This window comes from Salvelinus namaycush, chromosome 2 (genome assembly GCF_016432855.1).
Source record: "Salvelinus namaycush isolate Seneca chromosome 2, SaNama_1.0, whole genome shotgun sequence".
Classification (NCBI taxonomy): Eukaryota; Metazoa; Chordata; class Actinopteri; order Salmoniformes; family Salmonidae; genus Salvelinus; species Salvelinus namaycush.
In genome coordinates, this window is record NC_052308.1 from 24940243 (window position 1) to 24958706 (window position 18464).

Consider the following 18464-nt stretch of genomic DNA (forward strand, 5'->3'; position numbering starts at 1 on the left):
ATGCAGCCGTGAGAAACTAGCATGGTGACAATAACCCCAGCTGAACAGCAGACCTGTCAGACCCTCAGTGTCACTGTAGACCAGGGGTATTCAACTCTTACCCTACGAGGTCCGGAGCCTGCAGGTTTTCTGTTCTACCTGATAATTAAATTCACCCACCTGGTGTCCCAGGTCTAAATCAGTCCCTGATTTAGAGGGGAACAATAACAAAATGCAGTGGAACTGGCTTCGAGGTCCAGAGATGCGTTTGAGGGCTGTAGACAGATGTTTTTGTTAACTTATTTGTACCTCCATATCATAGTTTGATAGGACATCCACAAGTACTTCAGCATGTCAGTCAGTCACAGCTCCATAGGGTAGAATGCCATCCTGATCCTGTCTAGCTCTGCTGGCTGGAGGCTTCTAATCCATTTTGGGGTCTCCTGAGGATATTTCCCTCAAAAACGAGTCCATTGTTGTGCCCCTCCCTTAAAGTCTTGCAAGTCTCTTCAAAGTTCAGGCCAAAGTCAACATGTCTGCAGTGCTGGCAATGACCATTGGAGTGAGAATGTTATTTGCCAGTAGGTCAGACATTATTGGCAAGACGTGTCATTTGGGGCTGTGACTGACTTCTGTGTGCGTTCTATGGAGACTGTGTGGAGGTGTAAAGGACCACTTCCCTGAGCTCTGTGCTCCTATTGGGTTCCCAGGCTATGGCCTGGTCTGTCAGCAGATCGCTGTGTCTTTGTCTCTCTGGAACACACGACAGGAACACTCAGGACATTAAACAATCTACCTCACTAACGGCCCCATGCCACGCTACTGCTCTTCAGCAAGTCCACTAGCATCACTCTCTCTCTCTCTCGCTCTCTTTGACATTCTTGTGCCCCTCCCTAAAGTCTTGCAAGTGTCTGCAAAGTCTAGGCCAAAGTCAGCATGTCTGCTGGCAATAGGCTACCGTTGGCATGGATATTGACCAATGTTCAGGTCAGAGATGATTGGTCAAGAGACAAAGCCAGAGCAGTGTCAGTGTATTGCTTCATTAGTGTTGTATAATGTGGTTGTGTGTTGCCTACCTGACAGTCCCTTTGTGCCCTGTGCCGTCAACCTGTGTTTGTCTGTGTGTTTTAGTTCCGGTTTTTTTCCATTTCCCTCATTTCTTCCCTGTAGTTTTCCAGGATGCTGGATTAGAGATATTACTGTGGGGATTTCTTCTACTGCCTGTGATCTGAGGAGAACCATCCAGTGTCTATCCCCTCCACTGCTACTGGGCCAGGCACGCGGACGCACACACACACACACACACACACACACGCACACACGCACACACACACACACACACACAAACACACCCTACGGGCAATTCCACGGTGACGGAATTACTCTTTGACACATGTTTTCACTTTAAAATGTATGCCAAACAAAACCATTTATTTCAAAGTTTAACAAACCATGCAACTTTATGCACAAGGACTGCTTTTAACAATTTCCACTGAAAATGTTACAAAAACTAATTTAGTGGAAGAACTTTGGTAATGGAATTACAGTCAAATCTTATTCAGGTTTCTATGTGATCAAAAACTCTGTTAAATATCTGCTCCGAATGAAGATTGAAATGTCTGCTGAAAGACTGGGGAGTCAGCTATGACGTGGCACCTTAGCTTAGAAAACATATATTTTGGTTATTGAACTACAGTAAGTGAAGTGGATTTACACCTTGTAACAGAATTATGGTAATGGGATTACGTCATGGGTCCCTGGTCTGTACTACACAGAAATGCATAATTATGTTTGTCATTCTCCTCATGTTTCACAAGTTTGGTCATCACAGTGCAGAGTACAATACAGCACAGTAGAGTACATGACAGTACATTACAATACAGCACAGTGGAGTACATGACAGTACATTACAATACAGCACAGTAGAGTACATGACAGTACATTACAATACAGCACAGTAGAGTACATGACAGTACATTACAATACAGCACAGTAGAGTACATGACAGTACATTACAATACAGCACAGTAGAGTACATGACAGTACAGTACAATACAGCACAGTGGAGTACATGACAGTACAGTACTACTGCATTGTATTAGACTACTCTATTGTGCTCTACTCACTGTACTGCACTGTGCTATCCAAACTTGTGAAACATACGTCTATGATAGGTTCAGATTTGGTCCGGTCCGGTCCGTCTGGGCGTTAACATCAAGGCCAGGGTGGACTGACCAACTTTCAACTACTTTTCAACGTCCATGGACATCCGGTGTGGGTCGGTGCTCAGTGGGTGAGGCTGATGCTCACAGTAAATGGAAAAAGAGGGGACTCATGGTTAGGTGTCTGTAAGAACTGGGAGAGGTGACATTTAACTGGAGAGAAAGACAGACCGAGAGGGGAGGGGTTGCTGAACATAACAGTATGGAAGAGGGAGGACCGTAGAAGGTGACCCAACTGTAGTTTGTGACTATTATGATTTCCCATTGTATCCAATTCAGTTGCAGTAAATCCCTTTAATATTTTTGGGAGTAAGAGTTTGAATTCATCATTCATAAACAGAATTGATGTCTACCATTACTTGATACTTCTATGACTTCATTTCACAAAAATATAGACTCTTAGCTTTCATTTGACACCCAAATTGGTATGCTCCAATGAACTTCCCATGTTGGTGCTCATGGGTCCTTTTCCATGGAAATGCCCCTACCTGTCCTGTTGTGACTGGCAATTCTGTGAATGAGGAGTTGGTATGTTCTCCCTTCTTGAAACAGATTAGCCTAGGCTACCACGAAGGGAAGGATTAGTGTCCACCCTGCAGCTCAGGAAACACAATCACTCCCTGTTCTCTCGCTATTCGCTGACTCGTTCTGCTGTACAGGGCCCTGCTCCCAGTCAGCATGTTTTGCCTAGCTAGTAGTTATAGGCAATGTTGGCAGTTTATCTTCAGAGGAATCTGGAAGACAACGAACACTGTTTTATGTTGCCCTTGAGACTACCTTTACCTTAACTGACACCATTATTTGCACCAGACTGCTGTTTGTTCTATAATCAACATTCTGTGGCTCTCAATGTTATTTGTTATAATGCAAACCATTTGTTACTGTGTTTACCAGTGTTTTTGTGACATATTTGACTGTCTTTGCAAATGTCAAATGGCTGTATGTGGTGCTAGACTGTATGTGGGCACTGGGTCTGCATTATTTGACCACCAGTCTCACCCTCTCAGCTGGTGGTCTGAATTAGAAAATGCAGCTTGTTGAATGAGGTTGTTATTAAACGGCTTCTGTCATACAGAGCAAACAGCGGAGTTCAGCTCTGCCTTCATCCCTCCTCCCTCTCTGTTTCTCTGCTTCTTTCCTTTTTTCTCTCTCCCCTCCCCCAATCCCCTTCCATCCCTCTTTGTTTGCTTGCTCTCTTCCCTCAATGGGTACCACCCAACAACCTGCTTGTGATTGGTGGAAGTGGGCTGAGTGGGCGGGTCTGTTTTTGTGCTTGTGAGTTTTTTACCAGTCCGAGCGAGAGCAGGCTGTCAGTGTCAGAAGGGTTTCAGTGGGCAGCAGGCGAGACTTTCAGTCAGGCTGTGTCTCACTCAGACCACACTCTGCAGAGCAGACCTTAATTTTCAACCTCAGGACACAAAGGACTTTCTGTTTCTATACCTCTCTGCCTACTTTCTAAGGCCAGGAGGAAAAACGGGATTTAAGATTGACCAACGCTGAGACGATATTTCTCTTTCTCTCTCTTTTCCTCCTTCCAGTCACTCTTTGTTTTCATCTTGCAGAATCCCTCCTGCACAGAGGAGAGATCAGGAAAGGAGGGATCAAAATAAACATCAACAGAGAGAGTCTGCGTGGGTGGTCGTCCAACAGCCCTGCTGCACGGTGTCCCTGAGGAGGGAGGCTAATGTGCGTGGCGTCACTGTGCTCCGGATCAGGGTCAGTGGAGAATGAGTCCGGCCGTGGAGGCTCAGACCATGCAGGCCAAGCAGCAGCAAACGCAGCATCAGCTACAACACTATCTGGAGAAAGGAGTCCCGCTTGAGCCCTTCATGCACCAGGTGGGGGGCCACTGCTGCGTGCTGCGTTTTGGAGAGCAGACCATCTGCAAGCCCCTCATCCCCCAAGAGCACCAGTTCTACAAGAGCCTACCCAGCGCCATGAGGAAGTTCACCCCCCAGTACCGAGGTAAGACTGTACCCCCTAACCTCTACCACACCTCCACTGCCATCTACTGTGTGTGACTGGGCTGTCTCTTTTGACCATATCCCAGTCCCCCTCTCGCTATTTCCTGATTGGTATGGAATGCGATTGGAAAATAGGTCAGCTTATTATTGCAGGTGAATGCATTTTTTTCTCTGCACTTTTCCTTGTTCACGGTCCATGTTAGTGCATGGTTTTATGGTGTAGGGTGTTTTTTAGGGAGTCGAACGGTGTCCCTTCACAGATGGATCAGGTGGGTTCTGTCAATTCTCTAAGGCCCAGGTTAGGACTTTGCAGCCAGCCAGGATGCTGTGCGGTAGGCGGTGCTGTTGGATCTGGCCACAGGAGGGCGCTGTAGCAGTGGAGCACCACCAGGTGTGCTGTCCTGTGTGTAGAAGCATTGGAGGTAAGTCACAGACAGGTAGGAGCTGTGTTTCTCTACCCAGAGAGCATACAGAGCAGGTAGAATGCAGTATAGTACGCATGAAGACCGGGTTAGTGTGTGTGTGTGTGTGTGTGTGTGTGTGTGTGTGTGTGTGTGTGTGTGTGTGTGTGTGCGCACACACAGAGAGAAATGCTTTCTAACATTTTCAGAAATAATTCAGCAAGGAGAGGGTTAAATCCATCATACAATGACATCAGTATCTAAGGCTTGAGGTTCAGGAGGCAGGGTCCTAACGTCCACCATATCTTGTTAACTCTCACTGTTCACCACCAGTGCTGCGTCTGCCCTCTGCTTAGCCCTTTAACAGTGGGTTATCTAACACTACGGGTCACGGCAACTGTTTGTCTTTAGTACCTGACAGACAAGTGAAAGGTGAACCTGTGTGTATAAACCGGGGGCTTTCTACCTCCTTTTTTAACATTCTAAAACAAGGCTGTGGCTTGATACTCAGTTGCTTTGGATCTCATATACTCACACCACAAAATGTGTTCTGATCCTATAGGAGCCAATTACTCCTAAACTTTATCTCACTTTTTCATCTTCAACCGTTTTCCCTTTGCGCTACTGTACCCTTCCATGTCAATTTGCAGCTGTTGTGTTCTATGCATCCCATCCCCACATAGAGATTGGGTGGCTGGGTGAGGGAGTTGGGGTGGTTTTGGGTGGGGGATGTCTCATGAGGGAGGGGGGTTAGAATGTTGTACATACGGGATGGGCAGAATGACATCAGAGTGACTGAGGGATTGAAATAGGCTTTGAGTTCATCCGTCTGGTCCATCTACAGAGACTATGTATGCTGCTGTGCTGTTCTCTCACTGTACAACTTGTTGTAAGGCAATATGCATAGGTTTACATGATTTGTGGTTTTTGGTACTCTGGTGTTGGTGACAGTGTGTTTAAGATGTTTGATTTTATCTACTGTGTAATAATATTACTACTATAATGGTTGGAGAAACCAGCTCAAATCACTTCAAATAAATCCGATTTTTAACTGCATCTGCTTGAGCCTTGTGTGGTTTCTGTTTTGGAGTGACTTTCCTTTTCTGCATGACAACAACATACTGTACACAAATATATATATATATATACAAGATTTCCATAATGTCACAGCCTCTATTTGTTGTCTCCATGCCCCATATCGCCCTCTGCCTCTCTCTCTCTGTGTCTCTGTCTCTCTGCCTCTCTCTCTGCCTCTCTCTCTGCCTCTGTCTCTCTCTCTGTCTCTGCCTCTCTCTCTCTGTGTCTCTGTGGAGTTGGGAGATCTGTATCTGTTTGTTATAAAGTTGTTTGTCCAGGTCCTTTGATCAGGTTGAGAGAAGCCAGGGCAGACGGCTCTAAGTAAAAAATAAAAATAAAAAAAATGCTGGAGAGCAAAAATAGTTGGGATAAGACTCCAAATACTTCCCAGTTTCTTGTTTGCTGCTGAGAAATGAAAATAGTGTTTCATCAAGAGACAGTCAAAAGAACCATTGATGTTTCAATGAGGTTGATATCTTACGAGTTTGTCTTCTTCCTTTCCTCTCTCTCTCAGGTGTGGTATCTGTGGGTTTTGAAGAGGATGAGGAGGGCAACCTGTGTCTCATAGCGTACCCCCTGCACAGTGACTCTGGGGTTGGGCACCTGGAGAATATAGATCTGTCGGTCAACGGCGAGCCATACAGCAAGATGCTGCACTGGGGCAACAAGCAGCTGTCTGCCCGGAGTCTGCTGGACTCACACGAAGACAAGGACAAGAGGTGAGACGAGACAGATTGAAACGCTGTTACGGAGACTTACTGTGACACTGATGAAGAGACATGCAGGGCACCAGAGTTGGTGATCGTTATGGTGAACACACGCAATCACTAACACATAACTGACAGATACACTAACACAGAAAGCACTCTGAAATACAAGCAGGCAGGACCCATCTGATGTGAGTAGATGATGATGTGGCCAGGCTGGGGTTAGTTAGAGCCAGATGGTTATGGAACAGAGCCCTGATCACCAGGCCAGGAGGGGCAGAGCACAAGGGGAAGGGTAAAGGGTAGGGAAGCGACAGGACAGTCGAGGTTGATGCAATCTGACCAAGCATACACTTATAATATGCCGATCTTTGTCATGTACCTTCCATATAACATTACCTGACACCTATGTTGAGACACATTGTATCAAAGGTTCTAGAACGTAAACTTAATGGTACAATAGGGAGACTCCCTCCCTGCTCTCCACCCCGCCTGACTCCCCTCTCTCCCCCAGTCATAAGCATGAGGAGGAGGAGCTGGAGTGGCTGCAGCAGGAGGAGGTGCCTCTAGAAGGCAGCAACGCCATCCAACACAACCCCTGGAGACTCCAACTCCAACAGAAACACCTGCAGAGGATGAAGGAGAACGCCAAGCACCGCAACCAGTACAGTATCCTTTCATTACCATAACTACTCTAAACATCAGGCCATCCAGCACCTGCCTGCAGGGGTTTTCCATGTACTGTACCTGATCTTATTACTGTGTGCTACTGCCTATTTCTTCACTCTGCAGAATCTTGTGCCCAATGTAGCCTCACAATCTTACATATAATGTACTTGTGACATCTTTGTGTTTGTAAGTGAAGTAGATTGATGTGAGGAAAGGCTAAAGATAGATTTGTGTCGGGTCCATCTGATGAATTAGTGTCCGCTGAGAGGGAGTCAGGTCTTCCCACTACATTAGTGGAGAGTTGTCTCCAACCAGGTCCATTAGAACATGTGATTCTCCTGTGGCGAAAGGCTCCTTGACTCAGGACCCCTTCCCAGAATTCATCCTGCTGGAGAACCTGACGTGGCGACACACGGTTCCGTGTGTGCTGGACCTGAAAATGGGCACGCGGCAGCACGGTGACAACGTGTCCGAGGAGAAGAAGGTCATGCAAATCCGCAAGTGCCAGCAAAGCACTTCAGCCTCCATCGGAGTACGCCTCTGTGGCATGCAGGTGGGCACAATGTTAACGTGTGTGTTATTGATGGGGATGGGGCAGAATTGAAGAGCCTGACATGATCTATTGGGGAGGCATAGCTTAGTTTTAGTTCAGAAGAAAAATTAATTTCTGAACCCCTCCATCTCCTACCTCTCTCTCAGGTATACCAGTCAGACTCGGGTCAGCTCATGTTCATGGATAAATACATTGGGCGTAAACTGACCCTGTCGGGCTTTAAGGAAGCCTTGTTCCAGTTCTTCCATGACGGGCGGCGTCTGCGGCGTGAGCTGCTCTCCCCGGTGCTACGGAGGCTCAGGGAGATGCAGACAGCCCTGGAGAGCTGTGAGTCCTACCGCTTCTATTCCTCCTCCCTACTGATCATCTATGACGGCGAGCCGCCCTGCACACATGCACACAGGGCCCCCGAGGACGGTCTGTCTGAGGAGGAAGTGGAAGAGGATGAAGAGGCAGGTGCGTTCGGGTTTACCCGCAGTAGTAGTGGTAGCGCTGGTGGTGGGTGCCTGGCAGCCCGATCTGATACAGGCCCTGACCCGGCGGTGGACGTGAGGATGATTGACTTTGCCCACACCACCTGCCCCGACTTTGTGGAGGACAGTGTGGTGCACGAGGGCCAGGACAGTGGCTACATCTTTGGTCTGCAGAACCTCATCGCTATCATCTCCAAGCTGGAGGACCACAGCACAGACTAAAACAGTCATCTTCTCTCTTTTGGACTCATGGAAAAAGCATCACACTGGACTACAGAGGCTGGCCTTAGGGGCATTCTGAACATGGCTGTAGCCTGTTTTCCACAAGGTCCTTGTTTCTGTTCTTGGTGCTTCTTTTGGGTGTTTTTGTTTGTGTCAGTGGGGGATAAAAAGGGCCCTGATGGTTCATGTTTAAAGAGACATTTGCGATCTTCAGTTTAGTTAACTCAGTGAGTTGTCACCCTTATCTGCTTACTGACCGCAAGCACGGATTCCAACAGTTCCTGCTGCCTTATATACACACAAACACATGCACTGATGTTGATGTGTGCTACTGATGGGGCAGGTTTGAGAAAGCAAAAGAGAGAAACTGCTGTACCTGTGTGAAATTAAAGTTGCTAAGGGAAAACATCTTCCATTTTACTACTATACCAGTTTATTTTGCCATCCCGTTCCCTTTGGATTCAAAGAAGAGACTGCGGTATATTCAGATAGCTATTAGATTACATACAGAGGCCTTTTACAGGTAACTGCCCAAATCAAGGAAACACCAACATAAAGTGTCTTTATGGGCCACCACGAGCCAGAACAGTTTCAATGCGCCTTGGCATAGATTCTACTCTATTGGAGGGATGCGACACCGTTCTTCCACAATAAATTCCATAATTTGTTTTATTGATGGTGGTGTAAAACGCTGTCTCATGTGCTGCTCCGTAATCTCCCATAAGTGTTCAGTTGGGTTGAAATCTGGTGACTGAGAAACACGCACAATTTTTTTTTTTTTAAATGATACTAAAATACACACACACACCCTATAAACAACCCTGTGCTCCTTTGCGACCCCTCTTTCAAAGTCACTGAGATCTCTTCTAGCCATGGTAGCCAAACTAGTGGGCAACTGGGCATTTTTATACATGACCCTAAGCATGATGGGATGTTAATTGCTTAATTAACTCAGGAAGCACACCTGTGTGGAAGCACCTGCTTTCAATATACTTCGTATCCCTCATTTACTCAAGTGTTTCCTTTATTTAGTCAGGTACCTGTAGATCTATTTATTTGACATGTTTCTTAAACTAAAACATGTAAAAAAGAAAGTGAATGGAGATACAAAGACTACATTCCATGTTATTAATCTGATTTATTAATTAATATTGTTGTTTTATGTTCAGATACCTCCTATCTTGTATCTGTCTTGTCCACATTTTGTTGGAGAAATAAAACAATTTTTGGTTGTGGCAAATGCTCTGCTCTCTATTTCTATCCCTTTGTGTGCTAATACTGTGTTATACAGTGATGTCGGGCTTCATCTCACTAAATCCAGACAACAACCAGCAATGGGTTGAGTGCCTAAGGGGTGTAACGGTAAGTGACATTTTCAAAATTTTACAGAAGAGTAAAACAACTTGTATTGCTAGTGTTTTCTGCTTCTACAGTAAAACAGCCATCTTGCTGGAATCCATAGTTGGTGAAACTGCCACGTCAGTTTGGTATACAACAACAAAGAAGTTACTTCAAACATAACACTTTCTTTCCCTCAGACATCATTGCACACCCGATAGAACACCTGAATATGTACTGCAATTATAACAAAAAATGAACCGCGCTGCCAGTCGCTCCTCTGTTTCAACAAAAGAATAAAGACGCCGGGGACGAACAGTGGTGCTGTTTCACCTTATGCAGATTTCAACTTTAACCCCCACATGTTTAAAAAAATTAATTGATTGAAATGTCACTTGTCTTTTTGGAACCAATGAAATCTACTAATTTACTCCAAAACGTACTCCCTTTTGACACACCGAATTCAATTGGTTGTAATGGCTCTTCATGTTTTTACATGGAAAACTAGTGTAACCCCTGATTTCTAATAGAAAGCTGGCAATGCTCTTCGTTTACATTTATTTGGTGGAAGGGAAAGGTCATATTGTGTGGGTGAGTGATGACTGGGAATGCCTCAAAGTGCCAGCACATTTATGAAAGATTTAATCCAGGATTAGTTTGGAGAACTGCAGCTCCATAATGTCCATCATGATGCAGTCCCACCACCACCTGCTTGGTCAGGGGGAAAGACCTGACCACAGGGTCAGACTGCTCTCTTCGATAACATCTAAGAATTGAGGCTGGAATTCCCATCTAAATAACAGGAGTATCACTTTCAGTTTATTAAAATGTCAGATGGACCTTTATCATAATCCCATTGGGGTGCTGAGACACAAAGGCTCGGCTCCACAGCGTCACAAATGCTGTACATAGCTACACGATCCAGAGAGGAATATAGAGACTGTGTATGTGATGGTGGCAGATGGGGCTGGTACTACAATGAGAGGTCGAGTGAGGTCATCTGGAGATGAGGGGAGATCGTGTCTCTGCCAGCCACCGTCAGGTCCTAACCAGTCTGAAGAAAAAAGGAGAGGAGAGTGAATCAGCCAGTCTTGGGAGGAATGGTATGAGTCACAGGCTTCTGAAAACATGTGATCCACTCATGGAATGGATCCCTAACGCTCAGAAAGCTCTTCTCTCTCTCTCTCTCTCTCTCTCTGTCTCTCTCTCTCTCTCTCTCTCTCTCTGTCTCTCTGTCTCTCTCTGTCTCTCTCTGTCTCTCTCTCTCGCTCTCTGTCTCTCTGTCTCTCTCTGTCTCTCTCTCTCTCTCTGTCTCTCTCTCTCTCTCTCTGTGTCTCTCTCTCTCTCTGTCTCTCTCTCTCCTGAGTACACAGCATTGATAGACCATTTATCTGCCTAGTGCCCTCTCTCTGGGAAACACAGCAGCTCAACTTTGTCTTTCATGCTATGTGCTCTACTTCAATACATAGCATGTATGGGGGACATTGACAATCAGAGAAGCTTTCTCCTATACACACATGCCATTTTCTCTGTTTATCAGTGCTTTCTGCTATTTGTCTCTTGTTTCTCTGGTTAGGTTGACTGATTTTAGGGAAGTCTCATCTTATGAAATGTTAAATCTCTACCGTTTGTGGAGCAGGTCTGACCCACTGGCTGACGTGCCCCATAGGACACCGCTCCAATTTCAGGGTAAACAGCTGGGTGGATCAGGGTTGGGTGGGGGGGGGGGCAAACAGGCAGTACTCCACATTCCTGTGTGAGATTGCAGAGAGAGAGATGGAGGGATTAGATCGAGTATAAACTGTCATATTTCAGTCTCTTGGAAAGTGGCTTTAGGTGATGATGTAACAGAAAAGCCGCCGAGTGGACTGTTTTATCTACTAGGCTGAATGTGTTGTCCATACCCTTGCCCTTCTTCATAACTATGCTCAGGCTACTAATGCAAATGGCCCAGTTGTATAACAGTGGTACATAATCACTATGGCAACAGCAGTGTACCATTTTTAGGTTTTCTCTGAAGCTGAGGATAAAGTGGTGTCCCAGAATCTCAGATGTTTGATCATACAACATCAAACACTCACCTCTATTTCAAACAAAAGTATTTACTGTATATTCGGTAAGTATTCAAACCCCTTGACTTTTTCCACATTTTGCCCTTTTGATTTTTTTGCAAATTAATAACAAATTAAAAAACATCACATTTACATAAGTATTCAGACCCTTTCCTCAGTACTTTGTTGAAGCACCTTTGGCAGCAATTACAGCCTTGAGTCTTCTTGGGTATGACGCTACAAGCTTGGCACAGCTGTATTTGGGTAGTTTATCCCATTCTTCTCTGCAGATCCTCAGGCTCTGTCAGGTTGGATAGGGAGCGTTGCTGCAAAGCTATTTTCAGGTCTCTCCAGAGATGTTCGATTGGATTCAAGTCCAGGCTCTGTCCTTGAGTGGCCCAGCCATTCAGAGACTTGTCCTGTAGCCACTCCTGCGTTGTCATGGCTGTGTGCTTAGTGTCATTGTCCTGTTGGAAGGTGAACCTTCACCCCAGTCTGAGGTCCTGAGCAGGTTTTCATCAAGGATCTCTCTGTACTTTGCTCCATTCATCTTTCCCTCGATCCTGACTAGTTTCCCAGTCCCTGCCGCTGAAAAACATCCCCACAGCATGACTCTGCCAACATTATGCTTCACCGTAGAGATGGTGCCAGGTTTCCTCCAGACATGTCGCTTGGCATTCAGGCCAAAGAGTTCAATCTTGGTTTCATCAGACCAGAGAATCTTGTTTCTCATGGTCTGAAAGTCTACGTCTGGCCATAAAGGCCTGATTGGTGGAGCACTGCAGAGATGCTGTTCTTTCTAGAAAGTGCTCCCATCTCCACGGAGGAACTCTAGAGCTCTATCAGAGTGACCAAGGCCCTTCTCCACCGATTGCGCAGTTTGGCCGGGCGGCCAGCTCTAGGAAGAGTCTTGGTGGTTCCAAACTTCTTCCATTTAAGAATGATAGATGTGTTCTTGGGGACCTTGAATGCTCCAAAAAAAATGTTGGTACCCTTCCTCAGATCTGTGCCTCGACACAATCCTGTCTTGGAGCTCTACGGACAATTCCTTCGACCTCATGGCTTGGGTTTTGCTCTGACATGCACTGTCAACTGTGGGACCTTATATAGACGTGTGTTCCTTTCCAAATCATGTCCAATCAATTGAATTTACCACAGGTGGACTCCAATCAAGTCGTATAAACATATCAAGGTTGATCAATGGAAACAGGATGCACCTGAGCTCAATTTCGAGTCTCATAGCAAAGGGTCTGAATACTTATGTAAATAAGGTATTTCTGTCTTATTTTTATAAATTTGCTAGTAATTTCAAAACCAGTTTTCACTTTGTTATTTTGGGGTATTGTGTGTAGATTGCTGATTAACTATTTTTTATTTTTTATCAATTTTAGAATAAGGCTGTAATGTAACAGGATGGGGGGAAAGTCAAGGGGTCTGAATACTTTCCGAATGCACAGTATGCTGCACGTCCATTAATTATGTATGTTTATGTAATTCTCTAGTGAGTTACATGCGCTTCAGCTATACTTCGAAACTGAGTTTTCTTGGGTTGATGTTGTCACTCCTGGGCCTCACACAGTATCAGTCTCATACCGTTTGCCTGAAATCAAAAGGAGACAGAATGCTGCAGAATTTAAGCTTAGTTTCTCATGCATAAACCATTCCAACTGAGTCCCCCACAAACACCCAATTTCATACACAAACACACACACTTACATGCCTGCCAAAACTCACGAAAACATAGACAGATTAAGCGGGATTACGAGTTCCGGGAAGACCAAGTTGGGCACAACAAGAAGCATGCAAATGTCAAAAGGCGTCAAGGGAAATAATAAACAAATTTAAACAAACAGATTTGTACAGCTCATCTTTGTTGGACTGAGTGGCAGGGTTGAGGCCACTGAAAGAGTGCAGACATCCCCACACACCAATTCCCTATCAGTCCCATCGCTCACTCAGTCCCTCTGACTTCTTTCAGACAGGTAGGTACTCAGACAGTCACAGAATCCCTCTCTGTCGCGCAAAGGCTTGTAATGGCTAACTCACATTTCTTGTGTGATCTGCCGCTTTTGCCTCTCGAAATGGAGTGTGCATGTGCGTGCGTCTAAACAAGCCAGTGTTGTTATGGTTGTGCTGGGCATGTTTTGACAGAGGTTAAATTCAGTGACTTGATACTGCTCTAAGTAAGCCAGTGCATTGAAACAAGAATGGAAACTAGGTGAAAATGACTGCTTCTCTTTCAGTGCCCTCAACCCTGCCACTCGTCAGGTTTAGTTAGTTCTTTGTCAACACCTGCTAAAATGCAAAACCATTTGATCCTGATATAACACCTTTGTACACTACTCCCAGTCAAAAGTACTGTACCGTGATCTTGGAATCACTTTGGGCCCGATTCAGACTTGCCTTTCCTATGCACGCCGTTCCTACACACTTCTCAGTATTTGGTATTCAGACGTAACATTATGCAGGTGCGTAACGTGCTTTGCAGGCGTGGTTCCCTTGTACATGCAGAAAACATATTTAATTCCACCTCTGAAAACCCTCCCACCTGCTGGCCAACAGATTTTCTTGTGGGGTTTTCATTCAATAGGGTTTTCAGTACATTTATGTCAAGCCATTCCTTTTAATTTGGTGTAGACCTTTAATTAGAATTTTATCGACAGACTCAATAGAATATATGGAGAGAAATGTTCAAAATATTAGGGATCAATGAAAGAAAGACATGTAAATACACATTAGTCTCCTTTTCAGCACCAATTGGTAGATTTAAAAAAATACTCCGATCTTAAATAATATATAATGTTAGGAAAGTGTTAATGAATAATAAAGAAAAAAATGGTTTGGAGAGCCTTTACGCACAAAATATATTGATGAATCAAAAATAGTGGTTGATTAATCCTGAAAGTTGCCATATTCAATTGTTCAATCCATTAAATATTGAAAGGTGCGAAAAGTGTACAACGGGTTGAACAGTAGTCCTATAACTCTACCCTAATAATCCTCACTAATTATGGAACTGTGATGACAACGGTCCAGTCGCCATGAACCATGTGCCAGGCTCCAGGTTTAAACTGCTATCTACGGTCTGCATTCCATGAATAGGCTACAGGTCCCAAATTATTGCACAATTTGTATTACATTAGCCTAACATAAACCACTATTGCTAGTGATCCTCAGGAACAACCACACCAACGTGGAAGAGGAAAGAAAGGCTACCGATAGCGGATCATATTTAACACGATACAAGGTCTGTTTCGGAGGGGTTGTGCAGTCCTTTGTTGGCTTTACAGGTGCTACTTATACTGTACAGAGGACCTTGATAGTTCTTCACCATTGGGCTCAAGTGACCTTCACATCTGTAAGGGGGGTTTAACCACATTTAGAGATGGAGGGAGAGATAGAAGGGAGCAAGGAAAGGACCACGTCACCACCACCCTTATATAAGATTCTAAATTTCATCTTGGCCTGATTTGTCCTCTTGTACATAGCAGAGCAAGAATTAGCCCAAGGTTCCTGTTAGGGATGGTCCCACAGCCTTTGCTGTTAAACAGGCTTAAATGAACATCCAAATGACTTTAATGAGATATTTATGACACACCCTGCTTCATCACAAACCAGCATTATTGATATGTGATCACTCAATTAAGTGGATACAGTATGTTGACAATTTACTGTCCATAAGGATTATTACTGTCATGCATTGATGCATGTTATTTTGTCTATACATCAAGTTAATCTTGTTGTACTGTTGGCCATAATGCCTTTATCTCCAATAGCGATTGGGTTGTATTTCTATGTAAATCATCATCCTTAATCCGGTTATAGAAGTGTTTGTTGTCCTGAAAACAAAATTGCTGAAATAGTGTGAGTTTGCTAAATCTTTTATCACGTTTAAGTACAAACAATTTAATGCAAGGGATTCTAATGATGCGCTCTCTCTCTCATCCCCTCCCTCTTTCTCTTAATTACATCGTCTTTCCAATAATAATAGCTGCCCTCCCCACTCCTTGTCCCTCTCTGTATCTCTGACGCTGAATTTGGGTTTACATAACCGTTGTCTCATTGCCATGTCGTGTGCCCAGGAGAGGAGGATGTGAGTGGTGAAGGTGAGGGATGCTGCCTGTTTCTGTGTTTGTATCCCAGCAGCTAAACCGCTCAGGTCCAGTAGCAGTACTGAGAGCCCAAGTGGAGATGGATGGAGTGAGACATAGTTAACTGGGTGATTTGATCTCTATAACCCCAACACATAGGGTTCATCATCCATGTTGTTGACCGTGTTGTTGACCTTAATCAGTGCTATCCTCATACACAGTGAATAGGGCAGGGATGTGTGTTGTGTCATCTGTAGGAAGCCAAAGACTACGTTTTAAGACTTTTGAATACATTATATTCTATTAAATTCCATCACATGGAAAACCCCAGTAACAGGATGTTCTAGAGATCCAATACATGAATAACGACACTGAAAGAACAGTAACTGACTAACTCATAGTCATACACAAACATGCCCCCACACCTAGCCGGCTGCTGTATATTTAGCCGCCTCTAAAAATAAGAAGGAAACGAACCGTCTAATCTGGAGAGGACGCAAATTAACTGTCCACCCCCGTCACCACGTGTTCTTGTTCCCAGATCAGCTTCCCACTCCTCAGGCTATCTGCACGTCTGCACATTTCTCTGTGTGGTCGTGTGTTTCTCTACATGTACGCGGTTACGAGATCAGATGAGTGTTTGGTCAGAGCAAATATATTTTTGGTACGGTAGCCTACTTGTGCAGTCTGTGAGTGTGATCCCCGGCTACTCATAAGATCATAGAAAACCCTATGCCACTCATAGTGTTCTCAAAGGAAAAACTCACTTTCCAGCCTTAGGGATAGAAAATACAATCCCTTGTGAACCACTCAGACATGCACTTCAGACTAGAGGTCGACCGATTAATCGGAATGGTTTTCATAACAATCGGAAATCTGTATTTTTGGGCGCCGATTTGCCAATTTTTTTTATTTTTATTTTTATTTTTTTAACACCTTTATTTAGTCTTTATTTAACTAGGCAAGTCAGTTAAGAACACATTCTTATTTTCAATGACGGCCTAGGAACGAGCCAGAACGACAGATTTTTAACCTTGTCAGCTCGGGGGATCCAATCTTGCAACCTTACAGTTAACTAGTCCAATGCTCTAACACTGATTACATTGCACTCCACGAGGAGCCTGCCTGTGCCGCGAATGCAGTAAGCTAAGGTAAATTGCTAGCTAGCATTATCTCATAAAAAACAATCAATCAATGACTGTCATTGCTCCAATATGTACTTAACCATAAACATCAATGCCTTTCTTAAAATCAATACACAAGTATATATTTTTAAACCTGCATATTTAGCTAAAAGAAATCCAGGTTAGCAGGCAATATTAACCAGGTGAAATTGTGTCATTTCTCTTGCGTTCATTGCACGCAGAGTCAGGGTATATGCAACAGTTTGGGCTGCCTGGCTCTTTGCGAACTAATTTGCCAGAATTTTACATAATTATGACAACATTGAAGGTTGTGCAATGTAACAGGAATATTTAGACTCATGGATGCCACCCGTTAGATAAAATACGGAACGGAATAAAACGTTTTGTTTTCGAGGTGATAGTTTCCGGATTAGTCAAAGGTATATGGTTTAGAGAGAAATAGTCGACGCGTTATAATTCCTGTAATAACTTGCGGCTGAACTTGACAGGGGTTCCTTCGTTATTTTACCGTTCATGTCTTCCATAGAGAACGTCTTGATCTACTTCAAATAAGGTCTGTGTTTCGTGCAGGCTTAAACCGCCTCGACGTTTTGATACCCGTGTAAATCTCACTAGGATAAGGTAACGTTTGTCAACATATTTTCATAAATCCACTCTACAAAATGTTTTATCTTCGCTTATATTTAGCCAATATTGATCAGAGTTACCTTGTCCTATGGATATCTACACAGTTATAAAATTGGCATGGTGGTGTAAGCCTACACAAAACACAGACCTTATTTTAAGGGAATCTAAAAATATCTTATGGAATAAATGAAGGAACCGCTTTTCAGATTTTGCTAGGTGTCATGGGAATTATGACTCGCACTTTGGTCGTCAATTCTTACCATGCCCATTATTAAAATAGGATTTCCTGCATATAGAAATTACAGTTTTTGTTTTCAACATTCATCACAGGTAACTTAAACTCTATTTTTATTCAAACAGTTGAGAGTATTTGTCTCCTAAGCAGACTCTTCAGTATCATTGTCACTTCAGAGCTGTGTGTGTGTATTTATGTATTATATTAAGTTAAAATAAAAGTGTTCATTGTTCATTCAGTATTGTTGCAGTTGTCATTATTACAAAAATGTGTGTGTGTGTATGATATATATATATAAAACTTTTTTATTTTTTCTATAATAAATCGGCCGATTAATCGGCAGTGGCTTTTTTTGTCCTCCAATAATCGGTATCGGCGTTGAAAAATCATAATCGGTCGACCTCTACTTCAGACATCTCTGTCCATTGACCGAGAGACGCATGTCTCCTTTGGGGGCAACCTCAAAGAAAAATGGAACAATCAATACCAAAAGCTTTCAGAAAAAGCAGTCTTAGTGTCAGTCTTAGTGTCTGACATGTTGCTGTCAGTAATGCATTTCTGAAACAACTATAAATAAATATACATGTATTTTGTCTATAATCACAATGTTCAAACAATCAGCTCATGGAGAAGAAGGTAGTAAGATTTGTACTGATGGAATCGAGCCCAAAAATATATTTTGACCTTATTAATCAATGAGAGAGGATGGA

The 18464-nt window shown here is 43.8% G+C and overlaps 1 protein-coding gene across 1 annotated transcript; it reads left to right on the top strand.

Annotated features, from left to right (window-relative positions):
* The first annotated feature begins 3529 nt into the window (after positions 1 to 3529).
* Positions 3530 to 9197, top strand: LOC120060454 (inositol hexakisphosphate kinase 2-like). Its single transcript, XM_039009788.1, has 5 exons — positions 3530 to 4166; positions 6158 to 6362; positions 6865 to 7019; positions 7397 to 7572; positions 7719 to 9197. Exons 1-5 carry the CDS (start codon positions 3929 to 3931, stop codon positions 8265 to 8267), a joined length of 1323 nt encoding a protein of 440 aa, XP_038865716.1. The 5' UTR covers positions 3530 to 3928; the 3' UTR covers positions 8268 to 9197.
* Positions 9198 to 18464: the final 9267 nt, after the last annotated feature.

What these genes read in the sequence shown, in the direction of transcription:
- LOC120060454 (XM_039009788.1), top strand. Translation starts at nt 3,929, where the DNA reads ATGAGTCCGGCCGTGGAGGCTCAGACCATGCAGGCCAAGCAGCAGCAA. An exon ending in CAAGCACCGCAACCAGTACA is followed by an intron (nt 7,020 to 7,396) that starts GTATCCTTTCAT and finishes ACCCCTTCCCAG; the next exon opens with AATTCATCCTGCTGGAGAAC. An exon ending in TACGCCTCTGTGGCATGCAG is followed by an intron (nt 7,573 to 7,718) that starts GTGGGCACAATG and finishes CCTCTCTCTCAG; the next exon opens with GTATACCAGTCAGACTCGGG.